Source organism: Lipophrys pholis (genome assembly GCF_963383615.2).
Source record: "Lipophrys pholis genome assembly, chromosome: 10".
NCBI classification, from domain to species: Eukaryota; Metazoa; Chordata; class Actinopteri; order Blenniiformes; family Blenniidae; genus Lipophrys; species Lipophrys pholis.
This window is the reverse complement of record NC_137640.1, coordinates 20,746,699-20,770,956: the sequence shown is the minus strand read 5'-3', so window position 1 is coordinate 20,770,956 and position 24,258 is coordinate 20,746,699. Positions and strand designations below refer to the sequence as shown.

General features: G+C 41.4%; 1 protein-coding gene across 1 annotated transcript in view; it reads left to right on the top strand.

The window, feature by feature from the left end:
- Nucleotides 1-16,122: 16,122 nt before the first annotated feature.
- Nucleotides 16,123-24,258, top strand: part of LOC308116188 (TSC22 domain family protein 2-like) — a 28,443-nt gene continuing 20,307 nt past the window's right edge. Inside the window, exon 1 of the mRNA XM_080474220.1 lies at nt 16,123-18,038. Within this exon, the coding sequence (XP_080330346.1) occupies nt 16,621-18,038 (1,418 nt within the window). The 5' untranslated portion in view covers nt 16,123-16,620. The remainder of the gene's footprint in view (nt 18,039-24,258) is intronic.

Sequence of the window (24,258 nt, the reverse complement as noted above, 5' to 3'; positions counted from 1 at the left end):
GTTCAAATCTCTCCTGCCTTTGCGGTAGCACCTCGCAGGAACGGCCACAGAAAGTACCACAGTGGCCCTCAGAAATTCCTGCTCTGCAACAATTTACGCTTGGCCCTACTGCTGAAACGTGTATGTGGCAGCGTGACATCATTAGGCCAGGGTGTATCTGTATTTGTGTTTGCTGTCATGGAAACCTCTAATGAGCTCACCACACGAACCTTCTGATCTTGGTATAATTTCTTTCATTTTTGTGTTCTTTATAAGGTCTCCCATCCTTAAGAAAAAGACAGAAAAACACGTGAGAACAGATTGTGAATCACAGTATTTCTGGCTGAGAAGATTCATTTTACATACTGTATATCTGAAAAGTTTCACAGCTACATTTTCTTGCAATACTGTGTACGTCATGTCTTCAACACTTTTCAGGAGATGCTTTTGTATTCCACAGAGCTCTTTTTCATCTCTCAGACTTTCCCCGTGGTTTACTCAACCATGCTCCTACTATTGACCGTGTATATAAAATAAATACAGATAGCGCACATGAGCGGCAGCTCATCGACACCTATTTCACAGAGAGCACGAATGGGCAACTTTTACCACAAACATTAACCTTAATCTCAAACTTATAAAAAAATAAATGAATAACAGAGAGAGTGATTCGCTTAGTGCCTCATGAAAATAAATATATTGGTCAAAAATACTGATTTACTTGTACACGTGAATTTGATTTAATCAATGAATCAATTACGCAACTAGTCTACAGATGAGAGGAGGGTCTAATACGCCCGGACTAATATACAATAAATACAAGGGAATAATATAAAAGGGAAACGTAAAACTTCACTGTCACTAAGAAGCTTCAGCTTGCAGGATGTCATGACGCTGTCCTGCATGGAGAGTCCTTTACTGCAATCACTTAGAGGCTCCGCTGCATGAAACAAAGGTGACATTTTACCTCCATCAACAAAGTTCTCTCTCACCCTGCAAAGGGATGAGAGAAACTAGTTATTCATTGACAAGCCAGACAGAAATGAGCAGCACATGAACCTCCAGTTAGCCACACCCATGTGCCGCTTTCCCATTGGACGTCCACAGTCTCCATGGTCACCTCTGTTTTGTACTTGTGCCTGGTCAAAATAGTAGCACTCATAGCCAAACCACTAAGCCGGCACATGAGTCACAGAGATACTGAAAAAAGCTAACTTGTGTTTGCTTTAGAAAAGCTAAGGGTTCCGGATGAAGCCATTACCATTGTGTACTCTCATTGTAGCAGCTGGATAACCCAGGCAAATTCAACCCAATTCAATTTATTTTTTTTTTTTTTTGCAGAGCAGACACACACCATCTTTACTTTTCACATGAGAATATGTAGTGATCAGCGCTTGTCATAGTTTAAATAGACATTTAAATTTGAGGATGGGGGTATATGCAGACTGGAATCACCACAGCCGTTAAGTGTTTCCCTGTCAGTGGGGAGTCAGTCGCTCCACTGTTGCTGGACACTGGCTCTCATTGGGCCAAGAAGTATCTCAACTCAAACAACAGCACAGGAACCCAAAACTCTGATATTAAAAAGTTACAAAAAAATAAATAAAAAAAAGATCCCTACTGGGAAGCAAAATGTTATTGTAGATGATGCAGCAGTTAAACGGTTCAATTTCAGTACAGTACACTTGCAACATGCCCACCCAAATGTGAATGATGTACTGTTACTGCACTATGGGTCAAATCATCCAAACAAACTAGAAGTGCCCAAAATAGACTTTACAGGTCAGTGAAACAACATGAGCCCCATGAAAGTTCAAGTGTTTGTCCTCTGCCTGTCTGGAGCAGAGTTTAGGGATTTAACAGGTTGTTGGGGACTTTCCACTGAAAAATAAACAATTTCAATACATTTCATTTAAACTGTTTCTGGGCCCACAGACTTCTTTTTATGGCAGATTTCCTTTTCATAAACGAGTCAGGAGTAAAACTGTTGAATTAAAATCTACCTTACCACTATTGTCACTTGTGGGGTTCCTGTTATGGAGGACAAGAGACAAGAGACATCACCAGTGGAGAACAATAAATCAGGATATAGTACAAACGTCAAGGATATCCATCCTCCACCACATTCTGATAATGGACTGCTGAAATAACTTTGGTGTTTCGAGCATGATGAGTGGCAGTGCACAAAGTTCTGCAAGTGCAGTGAGACACTATACTTGCACATGATGATACTTTTGCAAGGGTCAGCTGTGGTCTTGTATACCATGAGCTTCGTCTTCAAAACAGGACTTTAACAGTAAGAAGATACTCCACGGATTCTGCAAACTTATCCAATTTAATAACATTTCTTTTTCCATGTCAGACAAACTATGACTTGAATAACTATAGTAATGTTGACGCCTCCAGTACATTTAAGTTGGTCTCTAAACATTTGATCAATGAATTTATTATTGAGCCCAAGCTTGATTTTATGTTCTTAATGGGAAATTGATTTGAACAAAACAAAAGTGCAGCTCATGGGTCAAATGTGTCAATAATCAAATGTGGACTATACATTTTGTGATCTCTTTCATCACATCTCTACGAGTGAGCAATTTGAGAAATGATCACCATTTTGACTCATCGAAACTTGGTGACAGGGAAAGGATATCTCGGCCTAAATCAACCCTCATTACTAATCCTAAACCACAATGTCTTAAAATCTAATCCATATTACACACAGAGGGTTTGATGCTATTTCCCATTTTTGTCATCTGTGACACTGTAGGTTGTCTGCTTTGTCTTTGTTGAGCCAGAAAAGAAAGAAAGGCAATTGGGTAAAATTCTATAAATCATTAATGACCCGAGATCCTTTTTTTGCCATGCGTGGCACCTCTTGAAAAATACCTATTTTTAACTCACTTGTATGAATATTTTGGTGAGATTTAACATGTTTTACCGAATAGAATACTCCTTGGGACTTTTTTCCCCCCCAAAAAATCCAACAATTGTAGCTCACTCTTTTTGTCATAAGGATGATTCTCAACATGTTGTAAAACTCACTTTTATTAAAGGCTTTTCTTGTTGTTGTCTTCCACAGTACAATTCTTGCAAGTTGCCACGGCTCAATGTAAACGATAGTTTTACATGACGGATACAACATTGTGATGATTTAGAATTAAAAACGAGTTCTCTATCGTCATGCACCACTGGAGCTGCATCCCTGCAGTGCATTAAATATTGAGCAGCAGCAGGTAGCAAAGATGGAGCACGCATGTTGAAAAAGTCTCGTCCCTGCACACCAGGTCCGGTGCTGTCACAGACAAAGGAAATCAATAGTAGCCAAGGCTGGGGAAAGGATGCACACATCCTCATAATCTGAGAGACAAAGTAAAAGCCATTGGTCTCTACAGAAGAGACACGTGATGAGAGTCGCCGGGAAATACACACGCACACGCGCACACACACACACACACACACACACACACACACACACACACACACACACACACACACACACACACACACACACACACACACACACACACACACACACACACACACACACACACACACACACACACACACACACACTTATCTCCAGCAGACTGACCTTAACCTCCATCATTACTTCTTCTTGCCCAACCTTAACATTATTGTAATCCTAATCTTAATCTTGATTTTAAAAACCGGTTCGTAGGTTTGAATTCTCCTTCTCATTAGCCAACTTGATTTTTGACCCATTATTTTCCACAAGTCCATATATCATTAAACAGATTCACTTCTTTCTGACATGAGTGACTCACATGCCGTTTGAATGGAGAAAGTAACAAACATTGAGGCACATAAGGAAACTCATTTCTTTTGATGAACTAAGGTTGTGACAAAGATGGGCTACAAAGTATGTGTCCAACGACTTGAGAATTTAACATATTTATATGAAATATGTAAAATGCTAATCCTAAATTTGTGGCCAAAAATGAGTCCCAGCTGGTTTGAAGTTACTATTTCCTGCTCCTCCTTTGGTTTGTAGGCCTGCCATCCCTCAAGCTTTTCCCTTTAAAATGCTTGTGGAATGTAAATCATCCCAGTTTTACTTTTTCCTCTCCAGTTACACTGGATAAAACATTTCATCAGAATATTTGGATTGAAGGTTTTAACAGAAAGTTTAAGCTAAAAAAAACAAAAAAACAACAACAACAACAACATTGTTTTCCAGCAGCAGGAACACAGTTGTTGCTCTGCAGTATAAGTTACTGTACATGTCTGGAGTGGCATGACAATGTAGGGACTGGTTATAAAGAACCTCTGTTCTGTATGAATCAGTGGTCATGATTCATACAGAGGGATGAAGTGAATCTTGCTCTGGAGTGATATTCTGGTGCTCTGGTCAGTTTTCTTTTCTTTACGTTTTGTTTTTTTACAGAGTCCTTTTGAACTTATAATTATAGCTTTGTACCAAGCTTATTTCTTTTAATAATATCAGAATTATGATGAAACATGACCACAGTATTTCTGACACTGAGACATTTCACTGCAAAGCAATGGATTAAATATATAAAAATTGTAAAGGATGTAGAAAGATGCAGCGGTTCACAGTGATGATGGCTGGAAGAAAATCATTGTCATTATGATTGTAGGTATTGAATTTGGGAATTCAGCACGGACAACCTACACTGCACACACAGTGCATAACTGTTGCCAGTACAGTGGTTTGTTTGATCAACAAGTGTAATTTCATTTCACTTTGTGGTTTTCAGTGATATAAATGGTACACCATGTGATGACTGACGTTGCTGAAATAGTGTCGTTTTACACCATTAAAGTTGCTTTGTGATCTGATAAGTAGCTTCTCAAATGCCCTGAAGAAGCCGCACATGAACTTCCCCTAAATACTAAGGAACCGTCAGAGGATCTTCGTGTGTTTCGATCGCAGGAGCCGTCATCTTGATTGATTTCTGGGCTCTTTGTTTTTCCTCATCTAAAAAGTCACTCTTTGCGGAGTAGTACTTTCAGAAACTTTAGAAACTTTGGAGGTGAGGTCTGTAGTAATGAGCATCTATGTACAGGATTGTATTTCTCCTGCCATATTAAAAAATATATATATATTAACTGTGTGCCTCCTGTTTTTTTTTTGTTTTTTTTCATATATTGCTATTGTGCTTCATTCAAATAGAGGAAATAAATATTTCTTACTGGCTATTATCTCCTTTTGGGTCTTATCTCATTAAACCTGTTGAACCTCCTCCATAGCTGCAGTCTTCCATCATAATATTGCACCTTTTTCCTCATTATTATTGTTACAGTAACCTATTCAGTTCCTTTAGGAGACGTACCCGGGAGGTTAAAGTAACCACAAAGACAATTCCGACCTAATATCATTGAAAAATGAAAAGAGCACAATTTTTTACAAAGATAAAGCATCAAACAACAAAAGCAAGTAATGAACAGATGAACAGAACAGTTAAAGACTTACACCCACTTAGTAGTTGAATTATTGGAGAGAGAACTAGTGACAGCCATCATCATTCTTACGTTTGCGTGACCATCTCAGTTTAACAACTGATGTCCCTTCAGAATTCTCTAAATGTTGGGTTGAGTTTCTGTCCTCTGCAGTGAAGTTGGGCATTAATTTGGTGTTTCATGACGAAGAAATAGCTGCTTGGCCAAACTTTGAGCGACCTTTACCTCAGCCGTTCCTTACTTTCTCCTGTTTTGCTCAGATTAATCTTTTTCTTTCACGTTAATTGCCCGTGTCCTCCAAACTTTTATTCAAAGCTGCTTTTAAACCAAATCATAGTTTCCAGGAAAGACTGACTTTCTATGTTAAATCTCATCATGTATATGTGGCATGCTGAATCACTGTTGCATTTTTTTTTTGTCTGCTTTGTTTATGCCTACTTGTATTCCATCCATCCATCCATCCATCCATCCATCCATCCATCCATCCATCCATCCATCCACCCATTTCTGATTCCACAAAACAAGACAAGGCCAGAAATATCTTACACACTAGCGGCTCTCACTTAAGAGGTGTTAGTTATACATTTTACGGTTTCTGGCATTAAAAATACAAAAACACTTTATCTGTGGGCTCAACTTGGTGTCCTGAATGTACTGAAGTTGCTGATCACACTTTTCATTCCTGCAACTTTTTAGTCTTTTCACAGAATTGATTTCACTGACACAGTGTTGTGGTCGGGGAAGAGAAGCACCCCACATGCTGCGATGAATCAGCTCTCACTTCAAGTGCAGTGAGAAATGTGACCTTTTGCTTCCTATCGGTTCACTTTCAGAGCACCCTTTCAAAGTTTAAAGTTTGTTTTCCATTCGGACGATGAAAAAAGAGAGCACGTGAATTACAAGAGGAAAATATGTGAAAACCAGAACTGAGGTAATATGTTTGTTTTGTTTATTTTAAGGTTCGTTTGGTTACCACAGTCATAAATATATACATATTGATATCTTCAGGCAGGCGTGCGTGCGTGCGTGCGTGCGTGCGTGCGTGCGTGCGTGCGTGTGTGTGTGCACGTGTGTCTGTGTGTGTGTGTGAATCAACCCTGCCCCCACTTTTCCATCTGCAGCTTCACAGATAAACTCTAAGAAAGACAGAGTCAACATTTCAACACTTGGTTTGTTCTTGGACCATCAAACCGTCTGACATGGAAATGTGTTGCAGGTCACAGATGTATGAAGCACTCTCAGTTAGACATGTTGGTATTTCCTACTTGCTGACCACAACCCACATCTACGTGAGTACAGATACATGCAGAGAGAGAGAGAGAGAGAGAGAGAGAGAGAGAGAGAGAGAGAGAGAGAGAGAGAGAGAGAGAGAGAGAGAGAGAGAACCACAACAATCCTCTGCAGAGTACCTGTCATTTGCAAGTCAAAAGATTATAAAATAGGAACTACATTATACAGTAGTACTTTGTGTGCTCGTGTAGGTTTTTGTTACAAAGGCAGGTTTGACTTTGTTCTCCTTTCATTGTTTCAGCTATCTTCTCTCAAGATGTAAACCAGTCATATTATATAATGCTTATCTGAGCTGATATGGTTCTTTGTTATCATTTCCTATTATATTATTATATAGGACTGAGGGATAACCGTCATTGTGTTGGTGTAACAATAATGTTTGTGGTGCTTTCCAAGACAACTTGAATAGCACTAGCACAGGCTGTACACAGTAGGTAAAAAGTTCCAGTAATGATCAGGTGATGATCGACACAATGGTGGTTACACGATAGAGGCTACAGTTTTCTAGGAAATGCAGTTCCTCAGACTATCAGTCCATGTCCTTATGGTGCAGTACCTCTTCCTGAAGAACTATTCTGGGTGTCTGTTGTCCATGCAGAGAGACTGTGCAATCCTCTGCATCCACTCGGTATACACAAAGTCCAAGTTCAGAATCTTGGCTCCCTCAAGCCTCTTTGCAACGTTCACCATCGTTCTGCTTTGCAGCTGCTGTATCACACCGAGCAGTTTTGGCAGAGGATGCAACTGTGGCACTCAAGCTTTCAGGAAGAATATCCTCTGTTGGGCCCTTTTTACAAGGTGGGATGTGTTAAAATGTCTATGTCAGATCCTACACCGCATAAGTGCAAGGAAAGCTGACTGTGTCCACCCTCTCCAGCTCCTCATTGTTGATGCAGAATGCCGTATAGGCGTTGACAGGCAAGTCATTGTCTGCATGCTACTCTGCCAGATGTTGGACCTCCTCTCTGTAACAGTTCTCACTCTGGTCAATAATGAGATCCACCACTGTCTTCTGCAAACTTCCTCATTATGGTGGAGGAATGGATGAGGACACAGTCCTGGATATTGGAGGTGATTAGGAACGGACTGAGCTCAAAGCCTCTGCAATGTTCCTGTGTTCATGATTATGGTGTCAGACGTTTGGCTCTGGATCCTGACATCCTGACATTATGTTGGCCAGGAAGTCCATAATCCAGGAACAAAGTGCGGTGGAGAGTCTGAGGTTGGCGAGTTTACTGACCAGTTTATGAAGGGATGAGGCAAAATGGAGTGTTAGATCTGTTTGCATGGTTCCTCAGACTGGTGACTGTCTACATATGTAGAGATGCTGTTCATCTTCATGTGTGCGAACACTGTCTTCTACTTTATGATTGAGTAGGCCATAGTTTATGAGGGTTGGGACTTCAGATTTTTTAGGCATAGGGAAGATGGTACTGGTATTTCTACAGGTGGGCGCTGCAGCTTGTTGTAGAGGTTGAGAATTTCAGTGAACACTTCAGCCAGCTGGTTAGTGCACATCCTCTGTAGGCAGGCCAGCTGCTGGAGGGTGAGTGTTGTTTTCTCCCCAGTCTGGGGAAATCCCTGCACTTCCCCGGTGTGCACCTTTTCCAAAACATTACTGGCTCTAGTGGTGAAGTTTGTGTGCTTATGAAGTCTGTGTTAATAATGTTTTGATCTTGGAATGTTTGAAGTTCTCTGCCACAATCACCGCTATTCACTGAACTGCACAGCTATGTACTGTAATATTTTCTGCTTTAATGGAAATATTTGTTAACTTTTTTATATAGTAAGTTTTCCACTAATATTCAATATTCATGTCGTACTTTAGATGTTAATCGTGAAATGAATCAACAAACAGGTCTGACACTTGGGGTGTTTATTCTCTGCTCAGTGAGGACATCTTGTGGCTGCAGCTGCTCATCACAGCCTCCAGTTCTCTGCTGAGGCGCTGAGTGGGTCATGAAAGCAGTGGGACACAGATGGCGCTCTGGAGCCGCTGGTTACAAAATGTTAAACCCTCAAACAAAAGACAAAAGACTCAACGCCAGATTAATATATATATATATATATATGGAATGATGGGCCTTTTTATTTGAATGTATAAGTAAATGTTATAGTAAAAAAAGCCTTTGAGCAACCTTTGGTGCTATATATATATATATATATATATATATATATATATATATATATATATATATATATATATACTTATATCATAGTATTCCCCAGCACCAAAGGTTGCTCAAAGGCTTTTTTTACTATAACATTTACTTATACATTCAAATAAAAAGGCCCATCATTCCACATTTAGTTATTTACCTAACTATAATAATAATAATGCATTGCTGAGTGCTATTCTTGACTTTCAAAGACGCTTTACACTGCATTATTCATTCACTCCATACTCGATGGTGGTTAACACAGTTGCCCTGGGGCAGACTGACGGAAGCGAGGCTGCCAATCTGCACCTCACGCCACTCACTCTCACACTGCATACACACAGGCAGTTTGGGGGGTTCAGTGTCTTGGCCAAGGACACTTCAGCATGTAGGCTGGCAGAGATGGGAATTTAACCTGCAACCTTCCAATTGGGAGCCGACCGCTCTCCCGGCTCGGTTACAGCAACGAGGGAACGTGATCTGGGGTTAGACCCTCGTGCAATATTGCAACAACACATCATCAGTAGGGTAAAACTAACCTGTCTCACGACGGTCTAATCCCAGCTCACGTTCCCTATTAGTGGGTGAACAATCCAACGCTTGGTGAATTCTGCTTCACAATGATAGGAAGAGCCGACTTCGAAGGATCAAAAAGTGACGCCGCTATGAACGCTTGGCTGCCATAAACCAGTTATCTCTGGCCATTTCTCCTAATTTCACCATTTCTCCTAATTTCACCATTTCTCCTAAACCAAAGAAAAAGACCCTTTTTAGGTTACTAATGCATCACAGGCAGTGTGGACACTGGCTAATATTAGTTGCATTTGGACATGTTTAACATTGCTGTCAGAACTGAATTTGTCCAAGAATATTGAGACACTTATCCCTTTGGCTAACAGGAGTTTAAAACAATAGAAACAGAGTGGCACCAGAAAGAAGACCAACAGCTACAGATGATACGAAATCAAGCGGCCAAGTTATTGAGCAGGATTGAGAGGGACATTAGTGCTGCAAGTTAAAAAATTACTCGGCTGCTATTTTAATAAAGTAATCAATTATCAAGTCGCTATGACCAAATGAAGCAGTGTTACAATAAGTTGCTACTTTAGAACACTTTTATTGGAACACTGGATCTTATGTTCAATAACGTTGCAATGAAATCACAATCTGATGCCTAAAATAAAAAATAAACTCTATATAATCAAAAAAGAGGATTATGTGGTTTACTTCAGCACAAGTTCGCCTATAAATAGATGCTAAACATTCAAATGACAGGCAGGCCATCATCAGAAAAATCTAAGTTTTTCCCAAAGCAAAATATTGTGTTTGCTTTGTCTGCAGGCTGGAGTGGCATACATGTCACAGGTTTTACTTTCACTGTAGGTATTAAAAATGTCAACATTACCAGCCATGTCTCTGGATATGTGACCTGTGCTGGCCACTAACAATACAACAAGGTTATCCTATTTACACCCGCTGAAAAATATCAAGTCAAAGTAGCACTGCACACCAATGTAATTATTTAGGTTTTTTTTATTTTCCTCTCACTTTTTAACCTATCTTTTTTTCAGTGTTTTGTTCATTTATTATTTACAGTTTGTATCACCTAGTGATGAATAATGTCATGCATTTAGTTGTAACCTGAGGTAAATATTGAAGAAAAAGCACACATTTCAGCCTGTGTTGTACTTTAATCTTGAAGTGTTTTCGTTTCCTTGTTTTTATGCAACGACGAAAACATGAATGAGAAAGATATGTTAAGATTGTTTTGCTTCAAATTTCAGTTTTACCCCAACAAAGTCAGGACAATTCCATAAATGTCACTAATAAATCACGTTTATTTCCTTTTTCCCGGGTGTTACTTTCTATGTAGATGCAAAAACTCTGTTGCGAATTGCCCCACCTTTCACACTTTTTAATTTGCAAAGTATTTATAACTCTCTTGCTTTGTCAAGACTTTTTCTTACATTTAAATTTTTCCACCTGTTTTTTTTTTATTTTTTATACTAATGTGTAGACACTCATGCCAATATCATGTACTAGCATGCCTGTGTGAGCCGTTTGTCTGTTAATACACTTTATCTTACTTAGTACTTAGTCTTTAAGGTCTTTATGAATACAGTACATGTTTAAATGCCATTTTGATGCCTTCACCTGTCCATTACCCTTTCCTCAAGCTTAGCGATGGCTCTGCTGGCACGGGGTCTACTAAAAGACAACATAATACCTCTAAAACCTGGTCATTTGAAAAAAAAAAATACTTTGGTAAGGATTTTGAATAGAGTGAGAAGATGTGTGTAAACAACATGGTCTGTAATTCATGGGTCAGGATTGTATATACTGTATATAGTGTCATCATAGGCGATATCAGCTGTTTTAGCTTAGCATCAAATTACAAAAGAGATTAATTCTGTGGAACATCACTCCTACACAGTATGGAGGGTAAATTTCCAGGACATTGTTCTTGTTAGAGTTTCTAGGGGAAAGCTGAAGATCTCCTCACTATGTCAGTAAAGACTCACCCATAATACTATCCTCACAAACATATAAACTCAACTAAACAAAAATAATAACCCTTAAGTGAAGGTGTGTTTTTTTGGGGGGGGGGGGGGGGGGGGGGGGGGTTTGTCCTTCTCTTTTTCTCCTGTAAAACCGACTCGACACATCTTATGGTTTTCTTCCTGCTGACAGTGAGGACAAGGAATCTGTCCAAGTCTTTCTGCTACTTTTGATTTGATCACGGTGACTTTCATTATGTGCGTCATTATAGCATGGGCTACGTGACCATGTCTAATTAGCCGACAAACAAGCGCTGCTCTATCTCAAGTCAAAGTGTTCACCCCGAGGAAGATTGTCAAGCTTCATGCTTGAAAGGTGCCTCCATCCAGAATGGCCTTCCCTGATGGAAACGTCCTCACGGCCGAGTTTTAATCCATTAAACAAACCTTCTTTTGCATTTGTGTCAACTTAAAAGCTTATGAATGTAACAGCTTAATGACTCATCGGCTCCAGTTCAAAGCCCGAGAAGGTAAATCTTTGTCTTCCCTGGTGATGTTGACAGTATATTGGAATAGTGCACTGAAGCTCCCCTTGTTTCAACAAACAACATTAGTGGGAATTTGTGTCACACAAGCACATTGACTTACTTGCATTAGTCAAAATGCACAAAGGTAGTCTTAACAGATGAGCCAAAAGACTTACGGGGATGTAAGGTTGAACATTCTGGCAGCCTGTGAGATAACAAACATTTTATTTAACTGTGATATAAAAGAGACAGGATTCACCGAACATCAACAAATGTCTGTGTCTATCCCTCGGTTGGTACAAACTCATTCTTCTCTTTTGAATAACACGTCCATATATACAGTCTGACACTGTAGAGATTTTCTAGACTAACATCAAATCCAACATTATATAACATTGTTGCGCAATAGTAAGTCCCCCAGGGGGCTGTGTGTGAAGAAACTCATGAGGTAGTGGAAAAATGATATCCACGTACTCCCCAACACAACAGAGAAGTACCACAGATGAGCTCCAAAAATACACCACACTCAAATTCTGAGCTTGTTCTGTGAATTCTGTATACTTGGAAGTGTCAAGTGGTTTACATTGACTAAACGGTACAGAGCTGCACTTTGAGGTGGGATTTGTACTATTTTTTTTTACTAGTTATTTTTATTAGCAGCTGGACACACTTGAATAAATGTTGCGGGCGGAGACTAACAAGCAAACGGGTGTTTCTGTGGAAATTAAGCAGAACAAACTTGAAACTGTGCACGGGGCTCACGTGCACATTTAATCATGTCACTTTGAGGACGGCCAAGTTGCCCTGAACCAACCCCCTTTTACCCCATCTTCTCTGGAAGCCTTTTTTTTCTACTTAATTTCTTTTTTAGTAAGTGCTGAGCGATGGTTGGTCAATCTGTTTGTTGATTGTGCGCTCTCACACCCCACAATGCATTGCTAAAGGCCAGAGGTCCCCCAGGTTGAGCTGCTGAAAGTGACCACTGGCCAGGTCTCCAGGCTCCCAGAAATACAGACGGCACAACGCCTGTCTTGTTGCTGCGGTGGTACGCTGAAAGTGGACCCAGCATGTCAGACGGCCATGCACCGCGGCACAGCCTGGTAGTCTTCGCCCTCAGACCAGAGTAAATAAACACAACCAGCTACACAAACACTTGAGCTGTCGCTGGGAAAGCCCACGCACGGCCTGCTAATAAAGGAGGGAGCCTAAGTATAGCAGGCTTGCTGGAGCTTGATGTCGCAACACCGTTTTTATACAAAAGCTGTTTTCAGGTCTTTAGAGGTTGATAAACAAATGTTTGGCTTGAAAAAAAACAACAACTTTTTACTGGAGAAACCATCTGAAGGCTTTTGCTGTGTCACCAGACTGTCAGAAGAAATTATTTTGACTAGCTTTCAACACATCTAATCCCTCTTAAACTTAAGTCATGTTTACATAAACTGTCGCTTAATCTTTTGACATTTTATCAGTATTTCTACATAGCTGTTAAAACAGCACAATGCATTGCTGTGTGTGTGTGTGTGTGTGTCGACCCTGCATGTTTTGTGTTGTTTTCCATCCCCTCTGTCCTACTTGAGGACTGTACAAAATTGTTTTTGTCAGGAAGAATCTTGTGAGTTTGCACCCGCCTATTATGTAACAGTAATTCAATGATTATTCAGTCAGGGCAGTCGCAAAATTGGAACGACTGTATTTTCACGTTTGCACTGCTGGGATCATCTTTGTGGTGAATGTTATTTTAGTTAAACTGCAGTCTTTCACTCAGTCCTACATGCACTTCACAGGAGAAATAGGCAAAAGAGGAGATGTACAAATGTTCGTCTGTTTTGACTTACATTTATTTAAAATGCGAAGTTGTTCCACAGCATTGTGCTCTACAAAACTTTAAATACAAATGTTTTTTTGTTTTTTTTTAAATAAGTCTGACCCGAGCAGTCTGTGCTGTGTTGATCACTTGACAATACCGTAACCCCAGTCAATAATGGCTGATAAGCACTATGGCTAGAATTTTACAGATTGAACAAGAAAAGCAATAAACTGTGAATAAACGTATATGTGAGCTCAGAGGCAGTGAATGAGGCCCTTTGTTAAATCGAGTTTTGTGCGGCAATTGAGCGGTTTTCTTCAGAAAACACATTAATTCGTCTCTCCCTAGTTGTGTAAGTCAACACGACATTTCAGCTTTGAAATCTTCATACAGATAAGACTCACAGACTAATGACGCGCACTGATGATTAAGAAGCTCGCAGGTCTGGTTCTGGTTTAAACATGTGAGGAAACTTTAAAAGATATCCCAGCTAAAGTTGCTTAAAGCGCAGGAAACAACATCACCCACCGCCACCACAATTTCTTTCTCCCTAACTTACTTTAATTGCTTTTTTAAAATCACGTGTTTGTCTTGTGACAAACTGCCAAACAGCTGAGCACAAGCCCTTGATTGCATTTATTGGCACAATAACCTCTTTTGCATTAGCTCTCTGTGAATGAACCAGAGGCAGGAAATAAAATGGCATTGATACAGATAAGATAAAACAGCATCGGGTTGATGTTACATTGATGTCTGTGTTGTAAACAGTTGAATGAAGGACATCATCGCTTTGACTGGTGTTGGAGATTGTTAACTCTGTATATCTTTGATACCATAAAGTTAAATGAGAATTGCTGGCGTTTGCAGTTACTGTGGTCAAATTACAAAAGGTGTGAAGTGTGAAATCACATGGGCAGTAGGCATGTACAGAGGGCAAGGAGGGCAAAACAAGGTCCAAATATGACATGTGTGCCAATAACTGTGTATTGTGGAGGCTGGGAAAGATGAGACGGACGAAGGAGTCGAGTTGGCTTTCTTTATTGCCTCCAGCCACATGACAGTTCACCTGTCAAACATCTCTACCTGTGTGTCACAGCACTTCCTCTTTTGACCCTTCCCATCACCAACACGCCCCCGCACGTCACCGACACACCCACTGCATTCTGCTTGGGAGAACCTCCCTCAAGGTGCACACAAGATTACTATTGCAACAACACATCATCAGTAGGGTAAAACTAACCTGTCTCATGATGGTCTAATCCTTGCTCACCTTCCCTAATAGTGGGTGAACAATCCATGTGTATACAGAGACCTCAGACTGATATATATATATATACTGTATATATGACGTGTTTTAAGATGTGACTTGTGACCTCATTTTAGAGGCAGGTCACAGGATGCATGCAGTGGTATTTCTCAAGAAATGTGTCACTGATGTTTCCTTCTCGTGACAACCCAGGAGTGAATCAATGCAAAGATATGAGCAGATAAGTGCAATGGATTGTTATTTGTTTGTTGATTCGCTCTCATTGGGTCATGATAGCCAATCAGGTCCTCATTTCTGGATGTGACTGGATACAACCGCGAGCCAGCAGCCAATAATACAACTTCATTGTTCTAATATCTTTTGTATATATTATTAATTATCAATCACTAGTTTCAGTAGATCACACAACTGTGCCATACCATGTCCATGTAGTTATGCTCATACAATTTTGCTCAGTAGTAACATTTCATTTGTGGCATGATGCCAAGGTTTCCCAGCATTAAGTGATTCACACAAAAAGAACAGTTGTGACTCAGTTGTTCGGAGTCAGTGGTTGCTTTGAACTGCATGTTTACAGAAAAAAAATATGTTATAGGCTATGTTTTTCTATACCAACACACATATTTAACGATGCATTAGATTCCACAACATAATGCAAAACTAATGACGATACAATTTCCACAGTAACACAGACTCTATAGTATTCCATCAAATGCCAAAAAGTTCATCAAAATTACACTGAGAATAAATAATAATAAACTACACCAAAAGAAACAAACAGGCAGGTGCTAATAATAACCAAAAGACACAAAAAAACAACAAAAAAAGGGAAAATTTGGAAAAGAATATCACAAAGTGATACAAAACATCACAAAAATGACCAAAGACCACACACACACACATTGACTTACATTTATCCCCACCAGACTGACCCTAACCCTAATCATTGCTTATTCTTGCCCAACTCTCTCTCTCTCTCTCTCTCTCTCTCTCTCTCTCTCTCTCTCTCTCTCTCTCTCTCTCTCTCTCTCCCCCCTCCCGCTGGACTACATTACCCACAATGCAGCAGTCTCTTGCCATCTTGATAAGCGGCGGTGGTTAGCTGCCAGTCAGCCTGTTAGCTCGTGCTGCTGTGTAGAGCTGTTTCTCTGTCAGCGAGCTGCCAGAAGTGACTTTGTCCAAACTGCGACTGAGACACATTCCACACTCCGACGAGTTTTTTGTGTGTGTGTGATCACTGCTGGATTATGGGGTGTTTCTGGGAAATCGGTGACGTTGTTTACATCACGATGTCGCACGTGCTGGAGCCGAGGAAGGGAAAAACGAGCTAACGTCAGCTAACTTGGCTAAACAGAGAAAGAGAGAGCGAGAGAGAGAGAGAGAGAGAGAGAGAGGGGAGTGGACTGGACTGGACTGGACTGTCGGGGAGACCTGGCCTTTTTCACACTCGAGTACCGCTGGCAGGAGCTACACACCAACTTTGACAAAGGAGTCTTTCCAACTCTTGCTGCCGGGACAGTGCGACGGAGAAAGGCCGGGGGAGGACGCAGTTCCTGCCCCGTGCGGTGTCGGGGGGACGCCCTGGTTGTTACACTTCACAGGGGAGACCAGAAGAGTGTGGAAATGTCCGGTACGTGTCTCTGTCGTGTTCATGAACTGTGATTCGGAGACCTGCTTGGAGTCGTCGGCGCAGATCGCTAACATGTCCAAAATGCCCGTGAAGAAGAAAAGTTGCTTCCAGATCACGAGCGTCACGCACGCTCAGGCAGCTGCCGGCGGGATAACCGACCACACCGACAGCGGAGACCATCCGGACGAGTCTCGGACCAAACTCTGTGTGGAAACCCAAAACGACGCCGGGGACGCACCGGATGGCCAGCTGCCCCACACGCATCCAGTCAGCGGAGGGCTTCCCAACAGTAAAAGTCCTGGCCAGGGCACGCCACACTACGCCCCGGTGTCAGCTGTGTCTCGACCCTCTACACCGAGCTCCATGGCCAGCCCGGGACCTGCTGCCTCCATGGTTCACACACCTCCCACGAGCTCGAGCTGTACTTCCAGGTTTCGGGTCATTAAACTGGACCATGGTACTGGAGAGCCCTTCAGACGTGGTAGGTGGACTTGCACTGATTTCTATGAAAGAGATTCTGATTCAAATCGGACTGTGGACCGCTTAAAACCAACGGTAACCCATAGTCACACGGTGGAGAGGGACAGTGGATTGGGGTCCACCAGTTTCTCTGTCATTACGTGCAGTGCTTCTCCTGTGCAAGGTGTGGATAACGCCTCAGACAGTGGACACTCGGCCTCGATTGAGCTCCCGTCTGAATCTCTGCACAAAGGCTACAGCTTGCATCCTCAAGTTGGGAGCAGAGTAAGTGCCTTCCAGCCCACTGGATTTATAATGTGTGTGTCACACAAACTACAGCCTGTTGCGCCACAAACCTTTTTGTCAGACAGCCTCAACGGTGTGCACCAAGGTGCCTTGCAACAGCAGATTCCCGTTGCTCATCCTGAAGGGCTTTCTCATGGCCAAGCACATTATCATCAGCACCACTTTGGCTCACAAGCTTACCCTCCTTCATCTGTAATCACTTCTTCTGCTGCTCCGGGCGAGCAAGGACAGTGTGGAGAGGAAGATGAAGCCCAGGCCCTCCTGCACCAAGTGGCCCCCATTGCTCCACGAAGCATACAGCAGCAAGTTGTCAGCCAGACTCAGCCTTCAGGAGGGTTAAGCGTTTCTTCTACCACCACTACACCCCACGCCAGTGGCCAGAATGTGCCCGCCACAGTGCCCAAGACAACCAGCAGCCCTCCCAGTGTGCCGAATCAGATGTTTGATATAGGAGGACTTGTCCAGGCCCAGGGTGCTCTTGGAGGAGTTGCAGCTTGCTTCAGTAAACACATCGATGGCTTGAAGAAGATAGATGCCCTACCTCCGAACTGTACTGATGTGATGGCAGTGAAAGATGACATGAGACTGTTCCTCAGCGATGACCTCGGCCTATCCACTCCTGCTGCAAACAGCCTTGTTGGCATTCATATTGCCATGAATGCGGATGAGGACAGGTAAGACTTGATGTCAAACAAGCACCTGAGAGTTTGACTTTTTTTAAATTATTTTTTTAACATTGTTTTGTTAAGCAATACAGTACGACAATTAAAATGTCAGTTTACCATATTGCCATTTTTTTCTTCCATCTGTTTATAAGTGTAAAGTTTAGGAAATGGATTAAAGTGGAGTACTATGAGGAAACAGAGCCAATAGAAAAATGACAATGAATTCGTTATTTATGTGCAAACTTAATAATACTGGGTGGCGACATAGTTCTTCAGACAAACCCTGTTTCCCTCACTTGTTCAAACCTCAATGCAGCCATAGAGGGTTTACCATCTATCGGTTAAGATACAACACTTGCAATAGCTGCTCATTGTTGCCAATGGTTACAATGACTATGCATGTTTACCAGTAACCCCTGTCCTAGTGTGTTGTGCTCACCATCAATACTACACTTCAAGAATGTCACCTGTGTGTTTTTCCTACAGCCCGTGTTTTTTTCTATTGTCTTAATTTAAATCTAGAACATTTTGAAGCTAATTACTGCATACGGAGAAACTTTACAGTGACATCAAAAATGGGTCAGTAGTGTGTGGAAGACAGAAGCAAGCGTTGTGCTGTCACTGGCTTAATGAGAGGAACAGCGACTGTGTGTCGCCTGGTCCCTCTGTGTGAAAAAGGGGGTGACATCGGTGGCTGTCTGTGTCGCTATGGTGATGGTGGCAGCAGGACAGGACATGTCGGAGGTGGAGAGCACACACACACATACACAGCTACACCTGTGGCAATAGCAGGAGGCACGTTGGCGCTCAGTGTGTGGCAGTGATGACACGACCCATCTGAATCAGCGGGAGGATGACTGGCTCGCAGGTCTAGTCATGGCTTTTCATAACAAAAAAATAAATAAAAATCTACTTAATCATCATGGCATTGATATTTTTGTTGTTCTCCAGGCCCATCCCTAATTTTAAATGAGACGGGTCTCGAACTGCTTTAATTGTGAAAAGCTATGAATTGCTATGCCACATTGTGCCAGTAAATCCAGACCGACTCATTTGAGAGAAACGATAGGATTTGTTGAACCATTTTCAAGGTGAACAAATGGAGATGCAGTATTTTAAAACCCTGTTTCTTATTTACCTTTCTGCAGCTTGTCGTCATGCAGGAAGAAACAGTTTTTGGTAAATGCATATCACGTGTCATCATCTTGTTGGTATTTTCTAAATTTATTAAAATGCTACTTGGTGTGTTGGAATGAACGTCTAACGTGGAGATTCCATCACAGTGTAGAGTCTCAGAAACTGACTTGAGTGAAGATATTTGTTTAATGGTGGGGGTTTTTTCAAACCTATTTTGGAAAAAAAAGAGTTTTGTAATGGATAAAATATCAAGTTTTGTGGCGATTATGGTTGAATTTGTTAATTTTTCACAATTCATATGCTATTAAAACTTGCAATAAAACTATTACTAGACAAGTAGCACTGTGCCTTCAGTGTCTCCTCCTCAGTTGACCTGCCTGTCTTATGTTGCTACTTTGGAGGATTGTTGTTGTTAATATGTATATCGTGTGTATTTCTTCTGCTGTAATTTAATACTACGGTGGAAGTGTGTTTGCAATGCACTGCCCCCTGCAGTTTGGGAGCGGGAGCCGTGTGTAGTATAAATGACGCACACATTCTCTCATGCTGATTCCGCATGTCACACTCGCGCGTCAAGCAAAAAACAGCCTTAACTGTGAGCTATTCTTTATTTAGGATTTTGACTTTTCATCCCTTCAATGCTGTGACCTGTCTTAGTTCTTTCTTGAGCTTTTAATGAAACATTTCTTAAGGATTGCGCCCAATTTATTTATGCACATTTAAACATGCCCGTTATATTTTGGTAACACTTTGTGACGGAGTGTGTGGGGCCCAAACGCTAGGCATAAGCATTAAAGGGGTCATATTATGCAAAATGCACTTTCTATTGGTTTTTCAACAGTATTATGCATCCCCATACGTGGAATGATGCCCCAGAAGTGAAGAAAGTCTGTCATCTCCCTGGCTTGTTTCATTTAAAAAGAAAGGGGTGCCCCAACAAACAAATCAGAATCCAAGCCCTATATAGTGTCATTGGGGGTTTGGCCAATCCCAATCAAGGTCGGCCCTCCCTTTGACCCTCCCACAATTAGGCAGGTCTGCTCTGGTACATAGCAGCACAAGACAAAGTACTCCTTCCTCTTCCCAAGATGGGCATGTGTGGGTGGAGCCAGTCCAGCTCACACAGACACAGCAGATTCTGAGTGCAGCTCCTATGATCCAATATTGAATTGGATGAAATGCAAGAAAAGGCTGGATTTGGAGCAATAAACTTTGAATGTAATATTTTTGGACCAACGAGACCCAAAGTGTTTTAAAGCTGTATAATATGACCCCTTTAACTACTATAAGCTATTACTGAAATGCCTTGTTAATGCATGACATTCTTATGTATCTCGGTATAGACCGGAGCGTCATTTTAAGAAACACACCCCTGTGCACCTGGACAAGGATTGTCAGACTTTCACCTTTTGGCAGCACTGTGCTGTTTTGAGTACGAGCTCAGTCCCTCTTGAGGAAACTGTTCCAAGTTTCATTGTTCTGTTTTGAATTATTATTATTATTATAAAGTGGAACAAAGCTTAGTGGGAGTGGAGCTGTGCGATGACAGTGATTTCCCCTCAGCTTGGAATAGTTGGCGTCTGCTCGGAGCACTCTGCACATTCGCCAAATAAAAGTGATGAAACTGCCACAGGGACAAATTGGTATCCTTCAGAAGGGGCTTTTAATTTATACCAATATAGACAAGACAGCCCTCGCCAGTTTCATTTTGAGATGTCAATTATTACAGCTGATTACATGTTGTCGACAGCGATGTCTAAAATATTTAGTAGGACAAAAGTAATCTGCAGCTGATTTTCTTAAAGCAAAATATTTGAATACTTTTGGTTCATATTTCTAAAGCTGTCATTTTGGGTTTGCTGTGCACGAACGCATAGTGCATGGAAACAGTTTCGGTCTTTGTGATATGCTTGTTGCACATGTTGATATTGTGTTAACATATTCGATATATTGTGTATCCCTGAACACCACGCACACTACACATTTTTTTGTTTTTATCTTCAGGCAGTTGTAGTTGCCTAGTCTCTAAACAACCTTTTCTCCTAGCTCAAAATGTTGATTTAACACCTTCGTTGCCAATCACAGCAAGAAAACGCATTTGATTTATTTTTTTTTCCAACCTTTGACACGAGGGATGTCCTGCTGGTGGAAAGCGTTTTGTGCCAGTGATCTTGTCATAGTGCACTGGGCCTGTTCTCAAAGCAGCTGCCAGTAAATATGAATTAACACTAGATTGACTTGCAGCTTAGAAGGAGCTTAGCGGGTGTCTTGGTGGTTAGCCCTTAATGGTTATCAGCTGACTTATGTTGTGTCACAGAAGAATAATTTAACTTGCGAATGGCTCAAAGGTCGAACGGAGAATATTTCCTGTGTATTTCACCCTCAGGGAACCAATTTTCACAGTTTCTTTGTGCTTTCTGAGTATAGCTGTTGACGCATACAATAACATAACATCGACTGAGTCATTCGGCCTGCATTTGTTTTAGTCCAGCAATAAATGTGGGAAGATTTAGATACTGAGTGTTGTCCGGCTGCCTCACGTTTGAGACTGTTCCGTCTTGTTAATGTCACGCCCTTTATCTTTCTTCAATATTTTCAGAGGTGTCACATGTACCGGAGTACATAGGCTCTGCTTCAGTTTGGTCAAAAACAAGACAAAGAAATCTGCCAAAGAACTTTCCTGTTAAATGGATTGTTCAGCTATAAACTGTGATGTAGTATTGGTTAGAAATTCTTTATGTAAGAATAGGATCAAGTAAAAACTGTTTACGAAAGGATTATTTGGAGTCTTGCATTGCTGACTGGTGATTGTCGCCCAATTTTACTTCTTGGCACTTTGACTGTTCGAGCGCAAAGAGGAGGGAGTGAAGATGAGGAGGGATGAAGAATGAGGTTTTGGATAGGCTCCATGTGTGTCTGTTGGTTGTAGTTTTGTTGCTGCAGCACCTGGAAACAAAACAACAGCTATTTTCCACAGATAGCTGACCCGCCTGAACTTTCAGGGGGGGGGGGCGTATTCCAGGAGCTGTGAATGGCTGTGATTGTGGGACGCCCCAGGCTGCAGCGGCGCTGCCGCTGGACTCCTGTTTTGTCTTCTTCAGACGTGACCGGTCCACTTGGTATAACTGAGCTGTTAACACAACTCGCTTCTCCACATCTGGACCGCCGATGCCTTCACATCACCTCGGATTTCTGAGGTTAATAAAGGAAGCTGCTTTTTAAATAAATCCTTGTTTCCTTTTAGCTTGCGGTGGAGTGTTGTGTTGTGCAATCGCCATCATTTTTACGAGCATATAAAACCAAACAGATTTGACTTTTGATAATGTCTCCTCATGGTGTGATTTACTAGTACTCAGCTGGTTTGTTTTGTTCTTTCTTTCATACCAGTACTTTCTACTGGCAGAAACAGGCCCCCCTTTTTGTCCTGGGGTGACTTGTTATACTTTTTCTTGAAAAATAAAGATCTAAGGAGGCCGGTGGTGTGAGGCAAAGTGGTTGAAAAGTTAGCATAGCAGGAGCCACCCTGTTATCTCAGCAAGATGTGGTCCGAGGATCACTTTCAATTAGAGTGGACCTGCCAAAGCAAGTAAACAACCACACTCCTGCCGGCCCACTAGAGCTAAGTCGGTTTGTGCTGCAATTGAATCACCCATGGAGCATGTTGTTGGCTGTTCCCGGAATGAGGACAATGTATGTGAGGTGGTGTATGTGTTGTGTTTTCTAAAAAAAAAAGTCTCGGTAGAGAACAGGTTAGACCCCCCTTTCGAGTGGTGACAGTATGTTAAGTATGTACGCTCCAGCTCATTTCAAAGGAAGTTCTCTGAGTAAAGGGACAGTCTGTTGACAGAGCTGTGTTACCAGTATGTACTTGCTACATGTTGAGGAGGAGCTCAGCAGGGGGTCTGTGTGATGTTCCCTTAGATGTGTCATAACTGAAAGAATGTATCGGTAATGATTTTTGATATAGAAGACGTACCTAGAAAATACATCTTTACTATAGGGTCTAATAGTTACGTAGTGTTTAGCACTATTGCGCCATCCGAAGAATGTCCCCAGTTCAAGTTTGCTGGGGACTCTGAGCCCCTATGAGGAGTTTTTTAGGTACTTCCTGTGCTTGGGTTTTCGCTTGGAAATCCTAACCGGTGATACTAAGTTTCTCATGGGTGTGAATGTGTGTGTGTGATAGTCTATCTTTGTTTTCCCTGTGAAGGACCATTCATACGTCAGTCCAATCCCACTCTTAAATAACAGTAACCATTGAAGATATGAACTGCATTAATACAGAAATGTCTACTTCCTTCCTGACAGAGATAATGCAACATTTCACAATGAGATGCAGAGGCTATATGCAAGACCAGAGTGAATGGAAGCCCCAGAAAACTATTGTCATCAAGAAAAAGCAGCTGTTTAAATAATGAGTAAGAGAAGATGACAGACTGGCCAGTATTTTTTATAGTATTTTATTGTTTAAATGAACTGCTCCCTTTTTGACGTGAAAGTTTAATCAGCAAAAAATACTTGAAAAACCAAGTGTTGGATGTTAACAAGGAGAAAGTATTCTAGTTTTGACTCAAATCTTACATCTATTTAGGTCAGGTGGTTGTAAATTGGTAGAGGAGACTATCTTTTAAAGCCAGGGTTTATTTCTCACTCTGCCCATCATGTGTTGAAGTGTCCTTGGGCAACACACTGACCCCCCCGAGTTTCTCCCAGTATTACATGAGCACCTTGCACGGTAACTGTCATCACCGTTGTGCAAGGGCGTGTGTGTGTCTGTAATTGGTTTTCTGTGATGAATCTTGTAAAGCCCATTTTGGACTACTCGTGTGGTGAAATAGACTAAACAACTGTGGTCCATTTATCGTTTTAGATGACGAAGCAACAAGTTTCAAAAGTAACAATTGGCAATACCCACAAATACAAGAAAATACCGTCACGGATCATTTGAGTCGCTGGCAGTGTTGCAGAGAGAGTTAAAAGTATTTGAATAAAACTTTAAGCTCAAAAAGGTTGGCATAGTCACAATATAAACCTGTGATCTCTGAATGAATGTAAACATCTGAAGTTGGTTTTCGTTGAACATTGACAATAA